Genomic DNA, 23,401 nt, shown 5'->3' on the forward strand with positions numbered 1-23,401 from the left:
ATACTAATGCAAATTATTCATACCTATATCATATCCCCCTTTAAATGAAAAAGAACATTTATAAACATTTTTTGGGAATATGGGCGCAGTTATTTCTCTCCAAACTGCTTCCTGCTGAATGGGGGCGTCGTTAACTAGGTCTTTCATGGTATAACCTGTGTGCTAGTTTCATCTCAGTTGGCAGTTGAGCGAAGCAATTTTTTGAAGGCGTGCACAGGAACCATTCAGGAGGACGTGGTCCATCATACCAAATCGGAATAGAAGAAATGAACAGCGTCTCATCCTCTGTGAAAACAAAATAAGAAACTCCTTTCCAAAGCATCATGTCCTTAGATCCAAATTTCAAAGTCAAGGCATTTTCAAAATATCTATGTTGGATTAGTTCAGCAGCATTTATAAATAAATATCTTTTAGCAGCTGTTGCTCCTTTCTCAGCATTCAAATAATTCAAAGAGAGCATAATAGCATACAGTTTCAAAATTCTCTGTGTATTTTCCATCTTTGTGCAGCTTTGTTTTAACCTCTATTTTGTTTATTTTTACTTTTAACTCTTTGCTTTTTGAGACAGGTTCTCTGTATCTTTGACCTGAAGTAACTCTGTAGACCAGGCTGTCTTTGAACTCTCAGAGATTCGCCTGTCTCTGCCTCCCAGGCATTCGGGATTAAAGGTGTATGCTACCACACCTTGAACTCACAGAGATCTGTTTGTCTCTGCCTTCTAGGCACTGGGATTAAAGGCGTGTGCTACCACACACAACAACTCTCTTCCTTTTTTTATGTTTTTTACTTTAAGAACTTCAACTTTTAGTCTGCATATATTTTTAACACACTTTAAACCATTCAGAAATTTTCTCTGTCTTTGAATCTCTCTTTACTGTATATCTCTCTTTTTCTGACCACATGAATCTTTAATTTACCAAGCGATATCAGTAGGATTAAAGGCGTGGCTTTGCCAGCTAGATCCAGTCCATTCCTTAGCTTTCCAGCCTCATGGCTGAGGTACTGGCTTTAGCCAGCAAGCGAGCTTCAGCAGTCTGTGCTTGCAAACCGCACAAGCCGCCTGCGTAAAAGAGTCAGAGTTTGCCCTGGCAGGATGGCCCAGAAAGCCGGCATTTTTAAACAGCGCAGCTTTTTTCCTGTTATGGCTGAAAACCGAAAAGCATGTGTTCAGCTTTTCGTCAACACCGTTTAAGTGTTTCGTGGCAGGACCTCTTAATGAGCTGCAGGCTTTGCAAGCTAAAGCTGAGTCAGGAAGCCTCTCTTAGATGAGGTGCTTGCTTGCCTCTAGCAAGCAGAGTAGAACCGAGAAATTGCTGCTACCAAGAAACCAGGCACAATGCTTTCATTTTGTTCTAGAATTACTTCCCAAGCTGTCTCAGGCTTTATGTGGAAGCAGTTGTCCACGTGGGCGCCATACTGTAGTAATAAGGGCGGCAGGGCTGCGTCCCCAGCACCCTGGCTGCCTGCTCGGCTAGCTTATGCCCCGAAATAACAACATACAAACTGTATTCATTTAAACACTGCTTGGCCCATTCTCTTCTAGGCTAATTCTCACATATTAATTTAGCCCATTTCTAATCATCTGTGTGTAGCACCCCAAGGTGCGCTTACCGGGAAGATTCTAGCCTATGTCCATCCTGGGTCGGAGCTTCATCCCGGGAGCGGGGCATGGCGTCTCTCTCTGAGGCGTCTGCTCCCGAGAGAGCTGTGGAGTCTCTGACCTCACTTCCTCTTCCTCCCAGCGTTCTGTTCTGTCTACTCCTCCCACCTATCCTCTAACCAATAAAATGGGCCAGGGCAGTTCCTTTATTAGCCAATGACCTTCCTCCATCACTTCTCTAGTGGTTTGACTGCTTTGCTTTTCTGGTTTTCTAATTGAACACCAATATCTGTCTCTGGGTTTTTATTATTCATGCTATACTCTTTTTAATTTTTAAGTGAGCATGAAAGAACCACCACAGGACACACCAAGGACCAAGTTCTCAGCACAAGGAGACTTGTTCACCCCAGAGGGACAAAGGGCAGGGAATAAGAGTCCAAGATAGGAGACAAAGGACAAGGGAAAAGAGAAAGGAACAAGATGCAGGGAAGGCTGTTTGCCCCAGAGGGACAAAGGATTTCCTCTGAATAGAGAGGAGACAGACTGGCACATAGGCAAATGACAATTTTCTTTCTTTTTTATTTTTTTATATATATTTATTTTTTAAAAAATTAAAACTATCTTTTTTCTATACATACCAATCTAAGTTCCCACTTCACTCCCCCCACTCCCTTCTCATACTCTCCCACCCCACCCCCATACAATCCTCAGAAAAGGCAAGGCACAATACCCTGTGGAAGTTCCAAGGCCCTACCCACTATATCCAGGCCTAGCAAGGCATCCACCCAAAGAGAATAGATTCCCAAAAAGCCAGTACATGAAGTAGGGATAAATCCTGGTACCACTGCCAGTGGCTCCTCAGTCTACCACAGCCATGCAACTGTCAACCACACTCAGAGGGACTGATTTAGGCCCATGCTTGGTCTTTCCCAGTCCAACTGGAGTTGGTGAGCTCCCACTAGCTTAGGTAGACTGTTTCAGTGGGTGTACCCATCATGGTCTTCACCTCTTTGCTCCTATTCTCATTCCTCCCCACTCTACAACTGGACCTCGGGAACTCAGTCCAGTGCTCTGATGTGGGTCGCTGCCTCTGTTTCCATCAGTTCCTGAATGAAGGTTCTGTGGTGATATTTAAGATATTCGTCAATCTGACTGCAGGGCAAGTCAAGATTGGACCCCCCTCTCCTCTATTGCTTAGCGTCCTAGCTGGAGTCATCCTTGTAGATTCTGGGAATTTCTTTAGAGCCAGGTTTCTTCTAACCCTATAATTGCTCACTCAATCAAGGTATCTCTTTCCTTGCTCTCATCTCTGTCCTTCCTCCATCTCGACTATCCCATTCCCTCAAGTTCTCCTCACCCCTCCCCTTCTACCCTCTTTCAGCAACCTTAGCCATCAGGGAAATGCAAATCAAAACAACTCTGAGATACCATCTTACACCTGTCCGAATGGCTAAGATCAAAAACAGCAATGATAGCTTATGCTGGAGAGGATGTGGAGTAAGAACACTCATCCATTGCTGGTGGGAATGCAAAGTTGTACAACCACTTTGGAAATCAGCTTTCTGGTTTCTCAGAAAATTGAGAATCAACCTACCTCAGGATTCAGCAATACCATTTGTGGGCATATACTCAAAAAATACTCAATCATACTACAAAGGCAATTGTTCAACTGTGTTTATAGCAGCATTATTTGTAATAACCAGAACCTGGAAACAGCCTAGATGCCCCTCAACCAAAGAATGGATAAAGAAAATGTGGTACATTTACACATTAGAGTACTACTCAGTGGTAAAAAATGACATCTTGAATTTTGCATGCAAATGGATGAAATTAGAAAACACTATCCTGAGTGAGGTAACACAGACCCAAAAAGATGAATACGATATGAACTCATTCATATGTGGATACTAGCTATAAGCAAAGGACATTGAACCTATAGTTCATGATCCTAGAGAAGCTAAGTAATAAAGTGAACCCAAAGAAAAACATATATAGATCCACCTGGAAATTGGAAACATACAAGATTGTTTGACAAAATTGGGAACATGGGGGTGGTGGGAGAAGGGAGGTTGGAAGAGGAAGAAGAGGCAAGTGACAATTTTTAAAGTGAAAAAGGGAAACTGTGCGCACATTAGGATGAGTTGGTTTGTTTTGATTGGGCATCTTAAATAGGTCAGCCAAATGGGGCTTCTGATTTCTGGACTTAAATACTTTGATAGTTGTATGTTGGTGGTCAACCTCAAGAGGAGGAAGTGGCCAAATAAGGGAATAGACCTAGGGTGCTAACTTTATCAATGTAACCTAACAGTTTAGCCAGGCAGAGGGAATGGAGGAAGGGCAAGGTCTGCCAGAGCCATTTTTGCCATACTTGGGTCTACTTGAGCTCTTTAGAGCATATACAAAATAGTAGGCTTCATTAGACTAAAAGGCCCAAAGTCACCTAGTCCTCTATACTGACATTCCCCATCTGTCCCAGCCTTGCTACCACACATATTCTTATAAAAAATGTAAAATAAAATAGAGAACGAAAGCTTCTCTCCTATAGACTATGAGGAATATAAATAGTTTCAAAGTTAAGAAGTAGTAGGAAACTCCTGTCTTCCTCCCTTTCTCTTTCCTTCCTTTGCCTTGCCCTCCTTTGTCAGAGAGCAAATCAATACTCACAAACAAGCCACACTCCAGGGCTACCATCCTACACTTCTGATAAAAGTCAGATGACCTGGTTCAATATTAGTTCCACTCAAGGTCTGTGAAGAATTTTGATGGGCTTTTGATGGGGATTGCATTGAATCTATAGATTGCTTTTGGGAGAATTGCCATTTTTACTATGTTGATCCCCCTAATCCAAGAGCAAGGGAGATCCTTCCATTTTCTGGTATCCTCTTCAATTTCTTTCTTCAAAGACTTAAAGTTCTTGTCAAATAGATCTTTCACTTCCTTGGCCAGAGTTACCCCCAAGATATTTTATGCTATTTGTGGCTATCATGAAAGGTGATGCTTCTCAGATTTCCCTCTCTGCATCCTTATCCTTAGTTTATCGGAGGGCAACTGATTTTCTGGAGTTGATCAGTTAACTTACATAATTGAGAAAGTTGCTTTCTTTTTATTTGTATTGTAGTAACATTGGAATTATTATTATGCTCATTTAACCTGTATCTCCAGGTTTTGAAAAGATGGTACACAAAAAAAGTGTGAAATTCTTACTTATTTCTCTTCCTTTTTCATCTCTAGAGGAATGAGGATGACTTTCATTTAGTAGTACTTGTGATTGCGAATGTGTGTGTGTGAATGCTGGGAACAGAACCAGGGCCTCATGATTTCAAACATGTACTCAACCACTATGCCCTATCTCTAGTTCAGAATGAGCTTCCTCATAGATCTGTTGTATGAGAAGAGGGAGACACTCCCAATAGCAATTACTGTAATGTTCAGAGTGACTGTCTGGCTTAGAAGTTATTCATACATTTTATCTGAGGAAACAGATTGAGAAGATTGGGAAAACTGTCAAGTTCAGAGATTTTGTCTTCTCTGCCTTCTGTGTTCATGTCCCTCCTCTTATGAACTAAGGTGGTTTGTTGGCTTCTCACAGTGTAGTCTCACATGTGTGCTTTCCTCAGGCCTAATTTTGAAACTTGTGTTGTCTTTTCAGTTATGCTTATTGCTTTACTGGCTGTTTATTTGATTCATTTGCCAATTATATTTTTTGTAGGGCCTAGGACTAGCAGCTTTTATCTTAGTTTAACCTTAAAAAATAAATAAAAGAACATATTTGCTACATAGTGGCAAGTGTTTTAAGTGGGGAAATTGAAGATGCTCCAGGAGGTTGACATGTTTTCTTGGAGTACTCTTCCTGTAAGGTGATCTGTGAAGTACCCTGCTGATGTCTCAGGTGAGTTAGCATTGCATGTGCTTTTGTTTTCTAGCTTGTTCAGATTATCATCAACACAACACACTTGGAGAAGTCCTGTAAATACTTGGAGGAATTCATCACCAATATCACTAATGTTCTTCCAGAGACGGTTCACACCACCAAACTCTATGGTACCACAACTTTCAAGGTGAGAGCACATTTGTTAGCATAGAGGGAATTGTCATGAACACACTCCATGGACATAGTCTGGACCATTTCATATGTGGCTTCATTTCCTCAAGATGATTTACCACGTGTTTTAGAATAAGGGAGCTTTTGGTTTGCTCTCTATTTTTTCTGGAAAACAAATTTAGATGCCAGGGTGGTGTGTGTGTGTCTTTCCAAAATGACCACAAAATTTCAACTACATCGTCTAGATAGTGTGGTTATAGCTGACATAATATCAACTGTAAATTCTGTATTTGGTAACTCTCTCCTTTCCATGTCTAACTTTTTAAATCTTAATTTTTAAGTGACAAGTCCTTACTCCAAATAGTTAGCCATTTTCTAATTATTTTCCAAGTCCACGGCATTAGTTTTCACTGACCTTAGATCAGAGAAAATGACACCTTTGTAAAACAAAAGAAAGATTAATGGTAGGTGAGTTTCTGGAGCATAAACACCTTCTCTTAGAAGAAATCTATGAGTCTTGATAAAATGTTGTACATTACCATGTGAAACTTTTCATAGGTTTTAGTCAGAAAAATGTTACAGTATTAAACATTAGAAATACTGAGTTTGATATAAAGATGAACCTGAGTGGAGACCAGGCCTGTTATATAGCTCTGGCTGGGCTGATTTCTGTGTAGGCTAGGCTGGCTTTGAACTCACAGAGATCTGCTTGTCTTTCCTCCTGAGTAGCTGAGGTTAAAGGTTGGCACCATTATACTCAGCATGGTTTGAGTTTTTTTTTTTTTTTTTTTGGTTTCATGATTGTTGTAGTTTTAAAACATGTTGTCTAACATTAAAAAAATCCCCAAATGGTGACAATTAGATAAATAAGTAAAGAGATTTAACCATAATCCATGTCCCCTGTTGTTTCTCTTTTTCTATCCTTTTATCCTTTTTCTGTTTGTGGGTACCATTTCTCAAAAATTGCTGCCAAAGAAGAAATCAGAGTTAATCCATTTAGTGATTACAATCTCTGAAAGGGTTAAGAATTTAACTGTTCATCATTGTTAGAAATATGTGCAGTGTTGAACATGACCCAGTTCTTCCATCTCTGTGATAGCTGCCAGACTGAGTGAAGTGTTTACAAGATGACCCTGGCATTCTTCATATTACCAGCAAGATTACATAAGATAAATTCATTACCAATAATCCTAAATTCATACCATCCCTTTCATATTGTTTAGTAATGTCTGATTACAGCAGCCATGATATCCATGGGCAGTTGGTCCTCACTGTGAATCTCTAAAACATCCTCCCAGAATTTAGATCATTTCTATATTACTTGCAACATTTTTGACAATGTAAATGATAATGTTGTCACATATATTGTTTAGGAAATTATGGCATTATAATAACTATGCACAAGTTCAGTCCAAGCTCTGTTTTTTATCTTGAATAGTTTGAATCTGCTAGTGATTAAATTCAGAGATGAGAAAACTACAGACACAGAGCACTGTCACATATTGACATTGATGCCTCTTTAGAGAAGACTTATATAATAAGGAGGCCCTCAGAATGGCACGAAAATGTGATAAGTGCTCTGAGAGCTTCAGAGGTTTTACCCAGGCATTTTAGTGGGAGCCAAAATGATTCTTACATAGTAGCTATTCTTAAAGTATGGGTAGAGACTTTATTGTAAACTGTTTCTGTGTGCTCCACTATAAAAGCTAAAACTTTTCTTCAAAGAAAATGTAGGAGTAACTATCATTTAATGTTAGGCAGAGAATAAGGTGTTACTGAATTACATATGAGACTCAGTAGACTGTCTTCCAGGTGGAGAATATGCTGGATCTACTCATGCTCTTCTCAACCTGTCTCATTTGTAAAATTTCAATGACTTTTCAAATTATGTTTTGAAATCCGGTTAAAGGATGCTTGACACTGTGTTATTTTGGGTTTTAGAAAGGAAGTTTTCATTTGTTTTTGAGATAGAGTTTTACATGCTAGCCTAGGTTATCCTAGAACTCATTGTTTAGTCCACCTTCTTAATGTTGGGAGTACGTATGTGAGTTCCCACTCTCAGCATGTCTAGTGTTTAGAATGCTGAGGGGGAATGAAGAGCAGGTAGGAAGTTGTGGAGGCTGAGCAGCCAGTTAAACACTGAGCAGAGGAGTAGTGCAGGGGACATTAAAGGTCATACTTAAAGCGCTTTTATGAGAAACATCGATCGCTCAAAGCATGCCGAAAGCTTACTTTTACCAGGGCTATTTCAGATGAGCCAACCCAGAATTCAATGTAAACATGGCAGCTAGGAAAGCTCCATGTTGTGTGTTTGCTTAAGCTACTGTTTCCTGAAACCTTTCCCTTGCAGATGGAAATCTTTATGCTGGAAAAGAGGCAGACACACTCAGAAGGTCTGCAAGGTGTTTTCTGACAGAGCTCCCTCTTTTTTCTTCTGCCATGAGTGACATAATCCAGCTGGCATACTTGACTTTTCCTACTCAGAAGGTTCTTCTGTCTGTTTTAAAACAGAGACCAAAGCTATTTACTAATTACCTTTATCATAAGTCCTGTTTATATACTTATTGTGTGACAATCTGATAGGAGAGAATTTTGTAGGAGAGAAAAAGTCTGTTGACTTAGAGCTTCTTTGAGGCACAGGGAACACAGACACTGTTATCTTTTGGAAAGAGCTGTAGAGAGTACTAGAATAAATACATTTGATACCTTCAGTCTGTTGTCTATCCAACAGGTTTAATAAAGCATCTGGTGTGCTTCTGGTAGTCTTATTGGCCTGAACAATGTAAATGTTGCTTTATTTTATGGAACTTATATTCTAATGAACTGATAGCTGATAAGTAGATTTAGCTAATGGCATGAACTAGGGGTTGGGATGGTGGTGATGACCCGACATCATGTTCAAATCCAGAATCATTTAGATTTCTATAGATGTGCATTTTCATTAAAGGGAATAGTAAGGCAGTGGATTCTAGCCTATTCACGGATGGTAAGTGGTCTATTTACCAGCAATCACTGGTGGAAGTGTGAAGAGTCCCTGTGGTAACAGGCTATTTGCTTTCTAGCCCTTCAGGACATAATAAATACTGTAGTTTTTGTTCTGAAGTTAGATGTGAAGTTTCTACATTGGGACTGTGGTATGGTGATCTGATTTCTCTTTTAATGTAATAATGGTTGTCATGTCATTGTAAATTAAGTGTGGAAGATGTTGGTTCAAGTTGTATGTCATTGAAATAGTCCAGATAAACAGTAGTGCTCAGGTAGAGTGGTAGAGCTAGAAGTGGAGAATGTTTTGAAGACAGAAATGGCAAGTTTTTAGTAACTTTTTTTAGTAAATTTTTTAGTAAAAATTCTTAGGTAATTCTAAGGTTTTTGAATTGAGTGAAGCGTTGAATGATAGTAATAATTCACTGAGAAAGGAAGCATTATTTTCAATCTTTAAATGTAATTATTATATTATTTTCCCTTCTCGTTCCTCCTTTTTATCTCTTCATGTGCACCCCCCCCCATTAATGGCCTTCTCTTCTTTAGTCATTGTTGTTGCACATATAAATGTTTAGATATGTGTATATGTATGGCTCAATACATATACATAGGATAAGAATTTGTGGGGAAGAAACTGCCTGCTCCACAAGGTGGCCAGAAAGAAAGTAAAAATGATGCAGGAGAGAGTCAGAGTCCTCATACCTTCTTTATGCACCTAGTGACCTCATTTCTTCGCGGTAATCCCCAACTACTAAAGGGTCTACATTTTCCTGATAGTCCTAAGTTCACTGGTGAATTCTGTAAAAAATTAAGGATGATACCATACCCATTTTCTATTATGTATTTCTAGAAAATTGTAGCTTAGAATCCTACCAGTATCATTTTATGAGGTCTGCTTACCCTAATATCAAACTCACACATAAGATAGGAAAGTTTCATGGGGGTCACAAACATGAACAAAATTCCTTATAAAGTAGAAGTACATTGTAGACAAGTGCTACTCATTTTACCTCTACAAATGTGCATCAGCATTCAGCCATTAGTCAATGGAAGTCATCATGTCAAGCCAACTAAAAAAAGAAAAGCTGTATTGCGGGAGAATTGTCTGTATTCTGTCAATCATGTTATAAATAAACGCTGATTGGCCAGACAGGAAATATAGGCGGGAAAACCAGAAAGGAAGTAGAAATGATGTAATGAGAACAGGAGAATTCTGGGAAGGAGGAAGTTGATTCCTCCTACTCCTGCCCAGACCACCTAAGCAGCAGGATGTGATCTGCCCCACTGAAAAAAGGTACAGAGCCACATGGCTAACATGGATCAAAAAAATGGGTTAATCAAGATGTGAGAGTTAGCCAGTGAGAGGCTAGAGCTAATGGGCCAATCGGCTTATAATTTATGGAGACCTATGTGTGATTTTCTTTGGAGCTAAACAGTTGTGAGGTAAAGGGTGGGACAAAAACCCAACAACAAGCAGACCCCCGTTCATGTTACATTGTATATCAGTAGGTGAAGAATTTATTATGCTAAATTCTCAACAAACAGGAATCAAGACTGGGGTTGGGACACTTCTTCTACCTTAAAAAAATACCCATAAATCCTGCACAGATAGTGTCATATTTAATGGTGAGAGGTCAGATGTTTTCCTGCAAAGAACATGAACAAGGAAACAGAGCTGCCCTCTTTTACCACTCCTCTGCAGCATCTAACAACACATGACAAGGAAAGCTGTGTGGAGAAGGAAGAAAGAAATAAAACTCAGGGTTTGTAAGTAACAGGAGTGACTGTAGAAAATCCTAAATGAAGTAATGTACTAATGAAAAGAACTGGTTATATTAAGGTTTGGGTTACAGGTTAGCATAAAAGTCAGTCTTTCCTTCCTATTAATAGTAACCAACTAGAATTTGAAGTTTGACAAAAGAACAGCTACAAATTCCATATTAGTAACCAGAAAGAAGTAAAACAAATTACTTAATCTGGCAAATGCAATTCCTATATGATGAAAATTTAAAAACTCTGATGAAAGAAACCAAAGATCTAACTATTTTTGACGTTTATGAGTGGGAGGACAATGTTATCAGTCTTGGTTTTTCCTAACCACATGCCTGTTTACTGCATCCTCTTTCACCATTTCAGCAAATTATTTTGTGGCTCTTTAAAGTAAAATTGGAAAGGTAAAACACACAGAATGGCCAACAATTTTAAAAAGTACAGTTAGAGGATTGAGTACTTGAGTTCATGTCTTACTATAAATGAAGATACAGAAACGAGATGGCAAGAAAATGGTCCAATAGATGAATAAACTAGGCCTATGCATTGGTATTCAACTCATCTTCTAGAAAGAGTAAAGGCAGTGTAATAGATAATGGAGTGGAATTTTACTTTTCAACCAAAGATGCTGGGCATCTGTGAAAACAGCAAAACCTACAAGAATTCCAGATGCACACCTTACATCTATCTAACACTAACTGAAAACATAAACTCTAAATAAAATGTACAATACTACAACCCTTTGCAGATAACTTAAGAAGAAATGTAGATGACCCTGGATTTGGCAATTTTTTTTCCCAGTACAGAGGTAAAGTTTAACTACTTAGAAAAGCAGTGTGGAACATCTTAAAAAATTAAAAGTAACAATTTTTTATTATATAGTAATCCTGTTACATGTTCTTGCAGTGCTGGTCATGATAATCAAGATAGGGAGTCGGGCCTACCATCAATCAGTGGATACATGGAAAGGGAAATGTGGTATAGAAACACAAGTGAATCCTGTATATTGGCTTATGAAATAAAGAATTTTTGGTCATTTTTAGCATCTTGGATAATCCTAGGAGACATTATGTTAAGTGAAATAACCATAGTAAGACAAATATTGATGATCTTACTTCCATATTGAATCTAAAAAATTGAACTCTCATAAGTAGAGCAAAGCATGGTCACAGAAGACTTTGATAGTGGTTAGGCCATTTTGGTCAAAGAACCCAACATTTTTGAAGCAGTTCAAGAGCTCATTCTTCAGCAGATAATTAAAGTTAGTAAGTGTATTGTATCTTGAAAATTTCTGATAGACTCTTTTAAATTTCTCCACAAAATAACAAATATTTGAGGTAATGCATGCCATTCTGAACTTGATTTGTATATGCTAATTATCTCATTATGTTACTGTATACATTATGTCATTTACAATATCTATACATTCAAAACACCTTGTTGAACATGACAAATATCTATGATTTTGTCAGTTAATAAATTTTAAAGCATTTGTCATGTAAATAAATACTGTCTTTAGCTGTATAATGTCAAAATCATGCAAAATTTAAGAAAGAGAAGATATAGAGAAGAATAAGTTAAAGACAGATTTAGCAATTAGAGGTTGCAGAACTCTGTTTCTTACTGTGAAAGAAAGATTCCAGTTATTCCTTCTAGATTTTTGCCTTGGTCTAAAAAGAACAAGGGTATGGAAAATCCCTAGTCCGGAACTCAGTCTTATGCTGCATTATTTCTGGAGGTCCAAGGTGACCATGAAGCAATCGGATACATGAACCATGAAGTAGAATGCATTTGGAGTAGATCTGTGTTGAAGATAGACCTGGAAACCATAGATAATAATTAAATCACTCAGAGAAATTGAGAAGATTTGAGACTAGAGTGAATACAATCCATGGATAAGCCATACAGTGAAGGTCATGGGAGGTAAGTGTTAGGTAGAGCTTTAATAGAAATCAAGCAAGCTCAGACTGGAAGATGAATATCAGATGTGGTAACAAGTTGTTCATGCATTTTTCATATTATAATTCTTATTGTTCTGCTTATATTGCATATTCATCTATCCTGATAATACCTTTCCTAGAAAAATATGTTCAAAATACTTACTAGAGAATTTAATAAGCTATTGTATGACATGAATACAGGGTAACACAAAGTTATGTGATCTAGGAGCTCTTTGATGCTCTTTCAGCATCCTTTTTAGGACTCTGCTGTATAGAACAGGATCTTATGGAATATGTGTATCAGTCCTTGAAAGAGCCTTATGATAAAGAAAGCTCAGAGTTCTGACACTAACCAGTGAAAGTAATGTATAGGTATATTTATAGCATACATGTATAGCATAGGCATATTTACAAGCAGCTGAAGGAACCAGGGGATGTAGGAAATTTGGAAATAAAGGAACATTTTTTGGAGTCACACAAAGAGTCAAAATGGAACCTGTTTCTGAGAGTAAATTTACCTTTTGACATAAATGAGAAAATAAAAGGAAATAGATTCCAGGGGATGTTTGTAAATACATTTTCCTTATTTAGTGAAGAAAAAGATAGCTTTTCATATAGATCACTTAACCCTTCCCTCAGAAAGAGGGAGGGAGACAGTGGGTACATGTAAAATCTGATTAGAAAAGGTTCCTTTGGGTTGTTCCTGGAAGCTGATATGATTCGACTCTCCAAGCTCTGTTACTAGGTGGGTATACATGTTTGCCTTTTTTATCCTGGGCATCTGAATGTGTTTACATTTAAATATTATTTCCCAGGATGCTAGACATGCGGCTGAAGAAGAGATATATACAAATTTAAATCAGAAGATTGACCAGTTTCTGCAGCTGGCTGACTACGACTGGATGGCTGGAGAGTTAGAAAGCAAAGCTAGTGATTACCTAGTTGACCTCATTGCCTTCCTCCGGAGCACATTTGCTGTGTTCACACACCTTCCTGTAAGTGACCATCCCTTCTAGTTCCTTTAAACTAGCTTTGAGAAAGATCTTTACTTCTCATTTAAGCTGCCAGGGGCCTCTTTAATGTCTACGAACTCCTAGTAGATACATAAATTTGTAAAGTAGTTTTCAGGCCTCCCATATACTTTGTTTTTAAAGACTTTTGTGTTTTGTCTATGATGTCAGGTCTTCCAACTAAGTACAAAGTCATTAGTATAGGACATGGCAAATACCTTGTAAAGAATATCAAAGAAACTTGCTAGTTAACATCTAAAGTCTGTTTCTTTTAATTTGAGGACATCCTTTGATTTTTGTTTTTATGATTTGAAACTCTTTGTTGTACCTCTTATCTTTTTATCTGGTTTGTAGTTGTTTTCTGGTTATATTAGTCACAATCATTTAAAGTTGTGTTTATTAACTTATTATTTATGTACCTATTGATGGGTTTGATTTTTTAGTGATAGGTTCATGATTCTTCCTAGTATTTTTTGTTTGCTCTTAGACATTGCCTTCTTCAGGTAGATATTTAGAAAGAGAGTTAGAAGTCGTTTGATGCACAGTTAAAAATATTTTTTTAAAAAACAAACAAACGAAAACCAAAAAACCAATTTGTAAGGTGTTGGTGTCTGTGTACCACTCACTTGCTTTTCCTATACTCTTTGAGTGTTTGTGTACACCTCAAATTTATATATTGGACCTATTTACCCCTGTAATAGCAGGCTTACCCTTACCAGACATGAAATCTGTTATCATCTGAACCTTAAACTTCCCAGGTTCCAGTATGGGAGAAATAAAGTTTTGTTGTTTATGAGATGTCAATATTTTAGTTGTTTATAAACTGCCTGGTCTGCCATGTTTTGTTACTGCAACAGGAATATATTTAAAAACAGTCTACCTGATATTCTTATATATTTGTCTTGAGCTGAGTCCCTATGTCTGAGTTACTGTGACACTTTGGATAATCTCACTCTACCTTTCAGAGGTTTTGGCATAAACCTTTATTTTCCTGAGTCATTAAGGTTTAGAATTCAACAAATGTCGTAATGGAAAATTTGGTTCTCAGATCTCTAATTTAGCACTCTAGTCCTTTGAAAGTAAGAAAAATTGTTTTAAATCTGTAATAACTATTCTCTCCCTGGGACCCTGGGACCTAATTCTGGTTTTTTGTTTATTGCCTGTGCTGGAGTTTGGCCAGTGTTGCTAAGGACAGGTGATGATCCTCAGATTAAAAATGGTCTGCCTTTTCTGTAGTTTTATTCTTTTTAGTACTCCATGCTCATAGCACTAGCCCTGGATGTCCTGGAATAAGCTCTGTAGACCAGGCTGGCCTTGAACTCATGGAAATCTGCTTGCCTCTGCCCCCCTATATCTGGGATTAAGGGAGTGCCCCACTACTGCCTAGTATCCCAATTACTGGAATTAAAAGCGTGCCCCAATACTGTGGAGTATGAATTGTGATGTCTTTAAAGAAAAGAATTGTCTGTTTTTTTTTTTTTACTTCTAGTTGTGCTTAGGAAAATTGGCTTACAGAAAATCGTACTATTTTATCTCACTTCACCCTAATAACAAAAAAGGACAAATCTAGCACAAAATATTTTAAAAATTCACTGGAGCTGGAGAAAACAGCTTAGTTATCAAGAGTACTTGCTGCTCTTGCAGAGACCTGGGTTTGGTTGCCAGTACATACATGGTGGTTTACAACCATCTGTGCTAGCTTCTTGCCCCTGGGTACCAGGCACATGCACAGTGCAGTTATATACATATAGGCCATACATGTAATAAAAATAAGCAAATCTTTAAAAAATACAAAATAAGCTTACAATTATGGGTAAAAATAAATTAAAATTGAATGTCTATTCTAGATGTTGTGAGACAGTAATTTAAAAACTATTATCTAGGATTTATTATAGAAATACAAGAATGATTCTAGATACTAAAAGTCTTTTAATATTTGACTTTCCCAGTTAATATGTAAATGAGAGAAAGTATCTTGGTATATAGTTATAACTTACAAAGTTACAAGGACATTGTATAATATCCAATGTTTATTCTTGACATAAAGACAAAATACACTAAAATATAAGTAGACTAATGCTTTAATAATTGAAACTTCAACAGGTATTATAAATTTAACAAGGTTATACTAAACACATGAACTTACATTAGTGTCATCAGAAGGTTAAAAATTCTTATCACCAATGTTTTACAAGTTTCCTTAAATAGATAAGATTTTCTAAGAAAAAAATTATAATTGTAGTAGCCAGATGTGTGCTTCAGTATATTTTTACTGCTATAACATAGCTAAATAAATTGAAAAGAGTAGAATTTTTTGTGTATCCTTAATAAGTAATTAGTAGAAATCATAGAGTTACATACAAGTGTACTTGGGGATACTTTGTGGTGCAGAGTTTTCCAAGTCTCATCAAATTATCATGAGCACCAAGTGAATTTCATAAGGAAATATGTCAGTTAAATAATTCTAAAATTGGCAGTAAAGCGAAATTAGACACTATTAAAAATATAATTGTGGTCTTTACCTATTAGATACAAAATGCTGTAGAACAAAATAAGGAATATTCTTTCAAACTAGAATAGACTGACATTAAAGGAGTAGAATGCAAAAATTTGTAAGTATTTCAGGATCTGTGAAAGAAGTGCTATCTCAATTAAAAAAAAAAGGCCTTCAATAAAATTGCTACTACTCTCGGCCAGTTTGGTTGAAGATGTAAGTAAGTTCTCGCTTTCTATATGACAGTGAATTTTACACTGAATAAATATTTGAGTTTTTCCTCGGAAAATATTTGGGAAAACAAGATATTGGTGCATTTTCTATAGTCTGAAAATATGTCAGTGTTCTAAAGTTGACCCCAATGCTTGAAGTCATCAGATAAAAGACTGATAGCTCGCTTGCTTGCTGCTTAAAAGAAAGTGAAATGGAATACATGCTCATCATAAATAGCAATTGCAATGTGTGCCTTCAATAGAGCCTGTCCTACAATAAAATTTACAGCTGATCGAGAGCTTTTCAACCATCATACTCAGAAACTAGAAAATATTACAAATATTCTATATAGTTTGAGCTGAATTTTAGTGTGCATCTTTGCGTATTAATCACGTTCTGTGTAGTAGATGTATAGAATTTATACTTCCAGGTTGAATTATACTTTTCCATGTGTAACTTTCGTGTTTTCCTTTGTTTTTCTTCCTGGTTTTTATTTTTATTTTATTTTTTCTGTGTGAAGCGTTTGATCTCTTTTTAATCCTAGTGGAGTGAGTGGGTAGGTGATATTTAGAATTATATTCATCTCTAGAATTTCTCAGTCTTTAAGAACTAATTTTATGTATATTTAAAGCAATAATTTATCAAAGCACTATTTTTCAACTGGATTTTATTTTATTTTTTGGAGAAAATGAAGAATAGTATTTTGTCTCTTGTGGTTTCTCTGTCTTTGAGTGACAATCATGTGAGTAGATCTTACAGTACCATAAGGAGGAAGCACAGAGTCAAAGGTCTGTGTTGAAGGTTAGGGCTGGCTATGCTGTATCAGTGCTTTTTACACTCCTTTCCCTGCACCTGAAAAGCACTCCTCTCCTGTGCTCCTGGCCATGCGCTGTGTGATGCAGTGAGCCTTGAACCAGCATCAGCTCCCAGAGCTTCTCACCATGCGTCAGTTAGTTTATTGAACTTTTGGGCCATTGTTTAACTCAAAGTGCATTATTTTGTCACTAGATACCAAGTCTTGCATGAAAAGACCTTTTCACACCTCTTTACCAACTCGCAACTATATCTGAGGCACACTAAACTATGTTGAACAGAGCCATAATTTAAATGACTTTTCTCTGTGGGAGTCCCTGGATTTCTATTTAATATTAGTACATAAAGTTTTGGTCATTATGGCCCAAACATTTCCCAACAGGGAAAATACATTATAGTAATGTCACTATAACATAGGAACTCAGTCAGTGAAGATTTTCTGTGTGTGTGTGTGTGTGTGTGTGTGTGTGTGTATGTGTGTGCGCGTGTGCACGTTTGCGCGTGTGCACGTGTGTGTGTTACTTGTTAGTGAGTTACTTATTTCTAACTGCCGTAACTCCTTATCTAACAAATTATGTGAAAGTCTCTCATCTGGCAATAATGATTATCTAAGTGCACCCACTCCCTGTGGCTCTCTGTGAATAAAATATGGAAAGTTCCAGGATCCTCATGAGACAAACAGGTACAGCCTTTAGGATATAATAATATATTTCTTCATATTAATTACATGGGTAGACCGAATGTCCAACAAATTTTCTTTTCTTTAATGGGAATAAATAACAGATTTGCTAATGATATCTCTGCCTATCAAGAAATTGGTTTATGTTTCCTGTTTCTGCACTTTAACTACCGAGAGTCCATTGAGCAGCAGATTAGCTCCCTGCCCATGAGCTACTAGGCTTCCAAGTTCAATCACTTATGTTCCTTAGAGGGTTTGTGTTTCTTTATAGAGGCTTATGTGTGTTGGGCAATTACTTGGCAGTTTTTTCCCAAGAAAATTCCTGTTACTAGCAGAAGTTTCTGCTGTTTCGGGTAGTGTACAGCCAGTAGTCTTTGGCCTCTTTAATGATACCAACTTTTAAATCATACCTTTTTCTTATAGTTCATTTAAAAGAATCTGATTAATCCTGACTTTGGTCATGAGATGTGGCAGAGAATTAGCAGAGCATGGAGTTTGAAGGAGTAGATCCCTGTAGCTGTAACTTTGTGTCAGACAAGCAGCTTCATTGAGAAGGCCCAGTAGGTGAGATAACCTCAGCCACTTTAATCTCTGCTGACTGACACTGGGATGCTCCTCAAGGTGCTGATGTGCCAAGGCTCTGGGTGGTATTTGAGAACAGGACACTGGGGTCAACATTACTAATAAAAGTAATTTAATTAAAAACCTTAACTGTGTAGTAATAGGCACACAGGTCTGTTGACTGAGTTTTCTGTCCTGCCCGGTTCCTGCAGTCATTAATTCCCAAAGAAATCACACAGAGGTCTACATTAACTATAAACTGATTGGCCCATTAGCTCAGGCTTCTTATTAACTCTTTTTTTTATTGAGAAAAGAAAAAAAATGTTTCCCCCTCCTCCCAGCCTCCTATTTCCCTCCCCCTCCTCCCACCCTTCTCCCCCTCCCCTCACTCCTCTCCCCCTCCCTCTCCAGTCCAACGAGCAGTAAGGGTTCCCTGCCCTGTGGGAAGTCCAAGGTCCTCCCCCCTTCGTCCATGTCTAGGAAGGTAAACATCCAAACTGGCTAGGCTCCCACAAAGCCAGAACATGAAGTAGGATGAAAACCCCGTGCCATTGTCCTTGGCTTCTCATCATTCCTCCTTGTTCGCCATCCCATGCTTTTTCAGTCATAGTTAAGCTGGCCTCGGTGAGCTCCCAATAGATCAGCCCCACTGTCTCAGTGGGTGGGTACACCCCTGATTTCCTTGCTCATCTTCTCCCTCCTTCCGCTCCTCATTGGGACCTTGGGAGCTCAGTCCAGTGCTCCAGTGTGGGTCTCTGTCTCTAATCTCCATCCATTACCAGATGAAGGTTCTATGGTGATATGCAAGATATTCTTCAGTATTGCTATAGGATAGGGTCGTTTCAGGTTCCCTATCCTCATCTGCCCAAGGAACTGACTGGGGACCTCGCCTTGGGCTCCTGGGAGCCACTCTAGGTTCAAGTCTCTTGCCAGCCCTAAGGTGGCTCCCTTAACTAAGAATTGTGCTTCCCTGCTCCCCTATCCAGCCTTCCTTTATCCCTATCATCCCGTTTCCCCAAGTACTCCCCATCCTCCCTTTCTCACTTTTCTCTCCCCATCTCCCCTTACCCCCACCCCAGCCCACCCCCAAGATCCCACTTTCCTCCCCGGCAATTTTGTCTACTTCCCATAGGCAAGAGGATAACTATATGTTTTTCCTTGGGTTCACCTTCTTATTTAGCTTCTTTAGGTTCACCAATTGTAGACTCCGTGACCCTTATTTATGGCTACAAACCAATTATAAGTGAGTACATCCCATGTTCATCTTTTGGATTTGGCTTACCTCACTCAGGATAGTGTTTTCTATTTCCATCCACTTGCATGCAAAATTCGAGAAGTCATTGTTTTTTACCGCAGCATAGTACTCTACTGTGTATATATTCCACATTTTCTTCATCCATTCTTCCATTGAAGGACATCTAAGTTGTTTCCAGGATCTGGCTATTACAAATAATACTGCTATGAACATTGTTGAACAAATGCTTTTGTCATATGATCGGGCATCTCTTGGGTATATTCCCAAGAGTGGTATGGCTGGGTCCAGGGGTAGGTTGATCCCGAATTTCCTGAGAAACTGAAACACTGATTTCCAAAGTGGTTGCACAAGATTGCATTCCCACCAGCAATGGATGAGTGTACCCCTTCCTCCACATCCTCTCCAGCAAAGGCTATCATTGGTGGTTTTGATTTTAGCCATTCTGACAGGTGTAAGATGATATCTCAAAGTTGTTTTGATTTGCATTTCCCTGATTGCTAAGGAGGTTGAGCATGACCTTAAGTGTCTTTTAGCCATTTGAACTTCTTCTGTTGAGAATTCTCTGTTCAGTTCAGTGCCCCATTTTTTAATTGGGTTAATTAGCATTTTAAAGTCTAGTTTCTTGAGTTCTTTATATATTTTGGAGATCAGACCTTTGTCTGTTTCGGGGTTGGTAAAGATCTTCTCCCAGTCAGTAGGTTGCCTTTGTGTCTTAGTGACAGTGTCCTTTGCTTTACAGAAGCTTCTCAGTTTCAGTAGGTCCCATTTATTCAATGTTGCCCTTAATGTCTGTGCTTCTGGGGTTATACATAGGAAGCGATGTCCTGTGCCCATCTGTTGTAGGGTACTTCCCACTTTCTCTTCTATCGGGTTCAGTGTGTTGGGACTGATATTGAGGTCTTTAATCCATTTGAACTTGAGTTTTGTGCATGGTGATAGATATGGGTCTATTTTCATTCTTCTACAGGTTGACATCCCGTTGTGCCAGCACCATTTGTTAAAGATGCTTTCTTTCTTTTATTGTATACTTTTAGCTCCTAAAAAAATCAAAAATCAGGTGTTCATAGGTTTGTGGGTTAAAATCCGGGTCTTCTATACGATTCCATTGGTCGACTTCTCTGTTTTTATGCCAGTACCACACTGTTTTCATTACTGTAGCTCTGTAATAGAGTTTGAAGTCAGGGATGGTAATGCCTCCAGAAGATCCTTTATTGTATAAGATTGTTTTGGCTATCCTGGGTTTTTTGTTTTTCCATATAAAGTTGATTATTGTCCTCTCCAGATCTGTGAAGAATTTTGATGAGACCTTGATGGGGATTGCATTGAATCTATAAATTGCCTTTGGTAGAATTGCCATTTTTACTATGTTGATCCTCCCAATCCAAGAGCAGGGGAGGTCTTTCCATTTTCTGGTATCCTCTTCAATTTCTTTCTTCAATGCCTTAAAGTTCTTGTCAAATAGATCTTTCACTTCCTTGGTTAGATTTACTCCAAGATATTTTATGCTGTTTGTGGCTATCGTGAATGGTGAAGCTTCTCTGATTTCCCTCTCTGCTTCCATATCCTTTGTGTATAAGAGGGCGACTGATTTTTTGGAGTTGATCTTGTATCCTGCCACATTACTAAAGCTGTTTATCAGCTGTAAAAGTTCTTTGGTGGAGTTTTGGGGGTCGCTTATGTAGACTATCATATCATCTGCGAATAACGAAAGTTTAACTTCTTCCTTTCCGAGTCGAATCCCCTTGATCCCATTATGTTGTCTTATTGCTATTGCTAGAACTTCAAGCACTATATTGAAGAGGTATGGTGAGAGTGGACAGCCTTGTCGTGTTCCTGAGTTTAGTGGGATGGCTTTGGGTTTCTCTCCGTTTAATTTGATATTAGCTGTCGGCTTGCTGTATATTGCTTTTATTATATTTAGGTATGACCCTTGTATCCCTAATCTCTCCAATACTTTTATCATAAAGGGATGTTGGTATTTGTCAAATGCTTTTTCAGCATCTAATGAAATGATCATATTATTTTTTTATTTCAGTTTATTTATATGATGCATTACATTGATAGATTTTCGTATGTTGAACCAGCCCTGCATCTGAGGAATGAAGCCTACTTGATCATAATGGATAATTTTCCTAATGTGTTCTTGGATACGGTTTGCCAGTATTTTGTTGAGGAATTTTGCGTCGATATTCATCAGTGAGATGGGCCTGTAATTCTCTTGCTTGGTTGAGTCTTTGTGAGGTTTTGGTATCAGAGTGACTGTAGCTTCATTAAAGGAATTTGCAATGACTCTTCTGTTTCTATATTGTGAAATACATTAAGGAGTATAGGTATTAGGTCTTCTTGGAAGTTCTGGTATAATTCTACAATGAAATCATCTGGTCTTGGCCTTTTTTTGGTAGGGAGGTTTTTGATAACAGCTTCTAATTCTTCGCGACTAACATGTCTATTTAGGTCGTTCACCTGGTCCTGGTTTAACTTTGGTATATGGTATTTATCTAAAAAAGTGTTCTTTTCTTTTACATTTTCCAGTTTTGTGGCATACAGGCTTTTGTAGTAAGATCTAACGATTCTCTGAATTTCCTCTGTGTCTATGGTTATGTCCCCTTTTCATTTCTGATCCTATTAATTTGCATATTCTCTCTCTGCCGTTTGATTAGTTTGGATAGGGGTTTATCAATCTTGTTGATTTTCTCCAGGAACCAGCTTTTTATCCTTTAACTGTTGTATTTCTTGATAACTTCTATAGAATATAGTTTTAGGATTAAGAGGGGACAGGACCTTTTAATGGGAAGCAGTCCTTCATCAGACAGGTAGGTCCTAGTTCTACCTTTCAGGAAATTTACTGAAAGCCCTTTGAAAGGATGCCTCCTCCCATATATCTTTCTTAGATATGAATGTAGATTCCCAGTTGTATTGTGCACCATCCTGTAGCACAATTAAGAAAAACCCAGAAACAGATGCTGGGTTCAACCTGAAGATCTGAAAAGCAAAGAGGTAAAGCCACTATTGAGCTCTTACCTCTTTGAAATTTTCAGACTGAAAGAGAGTGAGTTCCTGTCTCATTCCACCTTTTATTTTTCTCTGGTGCTGGGATTGAAGGGGTGTACCACTCCACCCAGTCTTTATGATTAATTAGTGTGATTGCTAAGATTAAAAGTGTGTGCCAGCACTGCCTGGCCTGTATGGATGACTAGTGTGGCTGTTTTGCGTTCTGGTCTTCAGGAAAGCTTTATTTACTAAAATACAAATGAATATTTTTTTATCTTAAATAAAAAAAGGTTATAATTAATATAAGAAAAACTATATACAATAAATACAATAACTATACAGAATGTATACAGGCAATAAATATGTCAATAATGTCTAGAACATTTGCATTTATCAAATTCAGGCAAAATACTCCATATCTATCCTATCTTGGTAAGTCCAAAGTCTTGTACCTACTTTACTTTCTGTCATAACTTACTTTCTGCACCTGGTAAATAAGGAAAACTATAACTACCTAGTCTTCAACTCCCTCAGAGACCCATGAAGGAAATAATACTAACTGTATAAGCAGCAAACATGAGCAAGTGACTTCCAAGAAATGTGAGGAATGATAGAAACAGTTGGTTGCCTGGACAATCATCCAAAATTTCTCTGCAACTTTGGGGCATCCATCTTCCCCCTACAGGCCTAGAATATCTGACAGACTTTTCTATGAAGCATAGTTTTTAAAGTTCTGTCTCACCTTGTCTGGGCAAGGGTTGGCAGTCACTTTTTCTTTGTGTCTTGCTTGCCCCATTACGATAGCATACTGTCAGCCATCGAGGAATGGGTACTTTCTTGCCTAGTGGTTTACTTTTTCCACAAAGAAAGCAAATTCCATTCATATGCCCATCATTTTCTCTGAAATAGATTGGTGCTAACAGGAGGCACACATGTCTCATTTCATAAGAAAAAGAATCTGTTATTAAAACATCTTAAATGATATTCTGTGGACCTCTGAGGTATTTGAAGATGACCTGTTTGTTAAAATATGCCTTTGTTTGGATGCTGA

General features: G+C 38.0%; 1 protein-coding gene across 3 annotated transcripts in view; it reads left to right on the plus strand.

Moving 5' to 3' along the window:
• Exoc6b (exocyst complex component 6B) overlaps positions 1-23,401 on the plus strand; it is a 477,853-nt gene that overhangs the window by 256,435 nt on the left and 198,017 nt on the right. For 2 of the 3 annotated variants that reach the window (XM_041645429.1, XM_041645435.1), the window contains exons 17-18: positions 5,524-5,658; positions 13,150-13,329. In XM_041645429.1, coding sequence (XP_041501363.1) covers positions 5,524-5,658; positions 13,150-13,329 — 315 coding nt within the window. The remainder of the gene's footprint in view (positions 1-5,523; positions 5,659-13,149; positions 13,330-23,401) is intronic. The other variant, XM_041645442.1, reaches the window with a different exon arrangement.

Source organism: Microtus oregoni, unplaced genomic scaffold (genome assembly GCF_018167655.1).
Source record: "Microtus oregoni isolate MIOR12 unplaced genomic scaffold, Mior012 000002F_ref0000024, whole genome shotgun sequence".
Taxonomy (NCBI): domain Eukaryota; kingdom Metazoa; phylum Chordata; class Mammalia; order Rodentia; family Cricetidae; genus Microtus; species Microtus oregoni.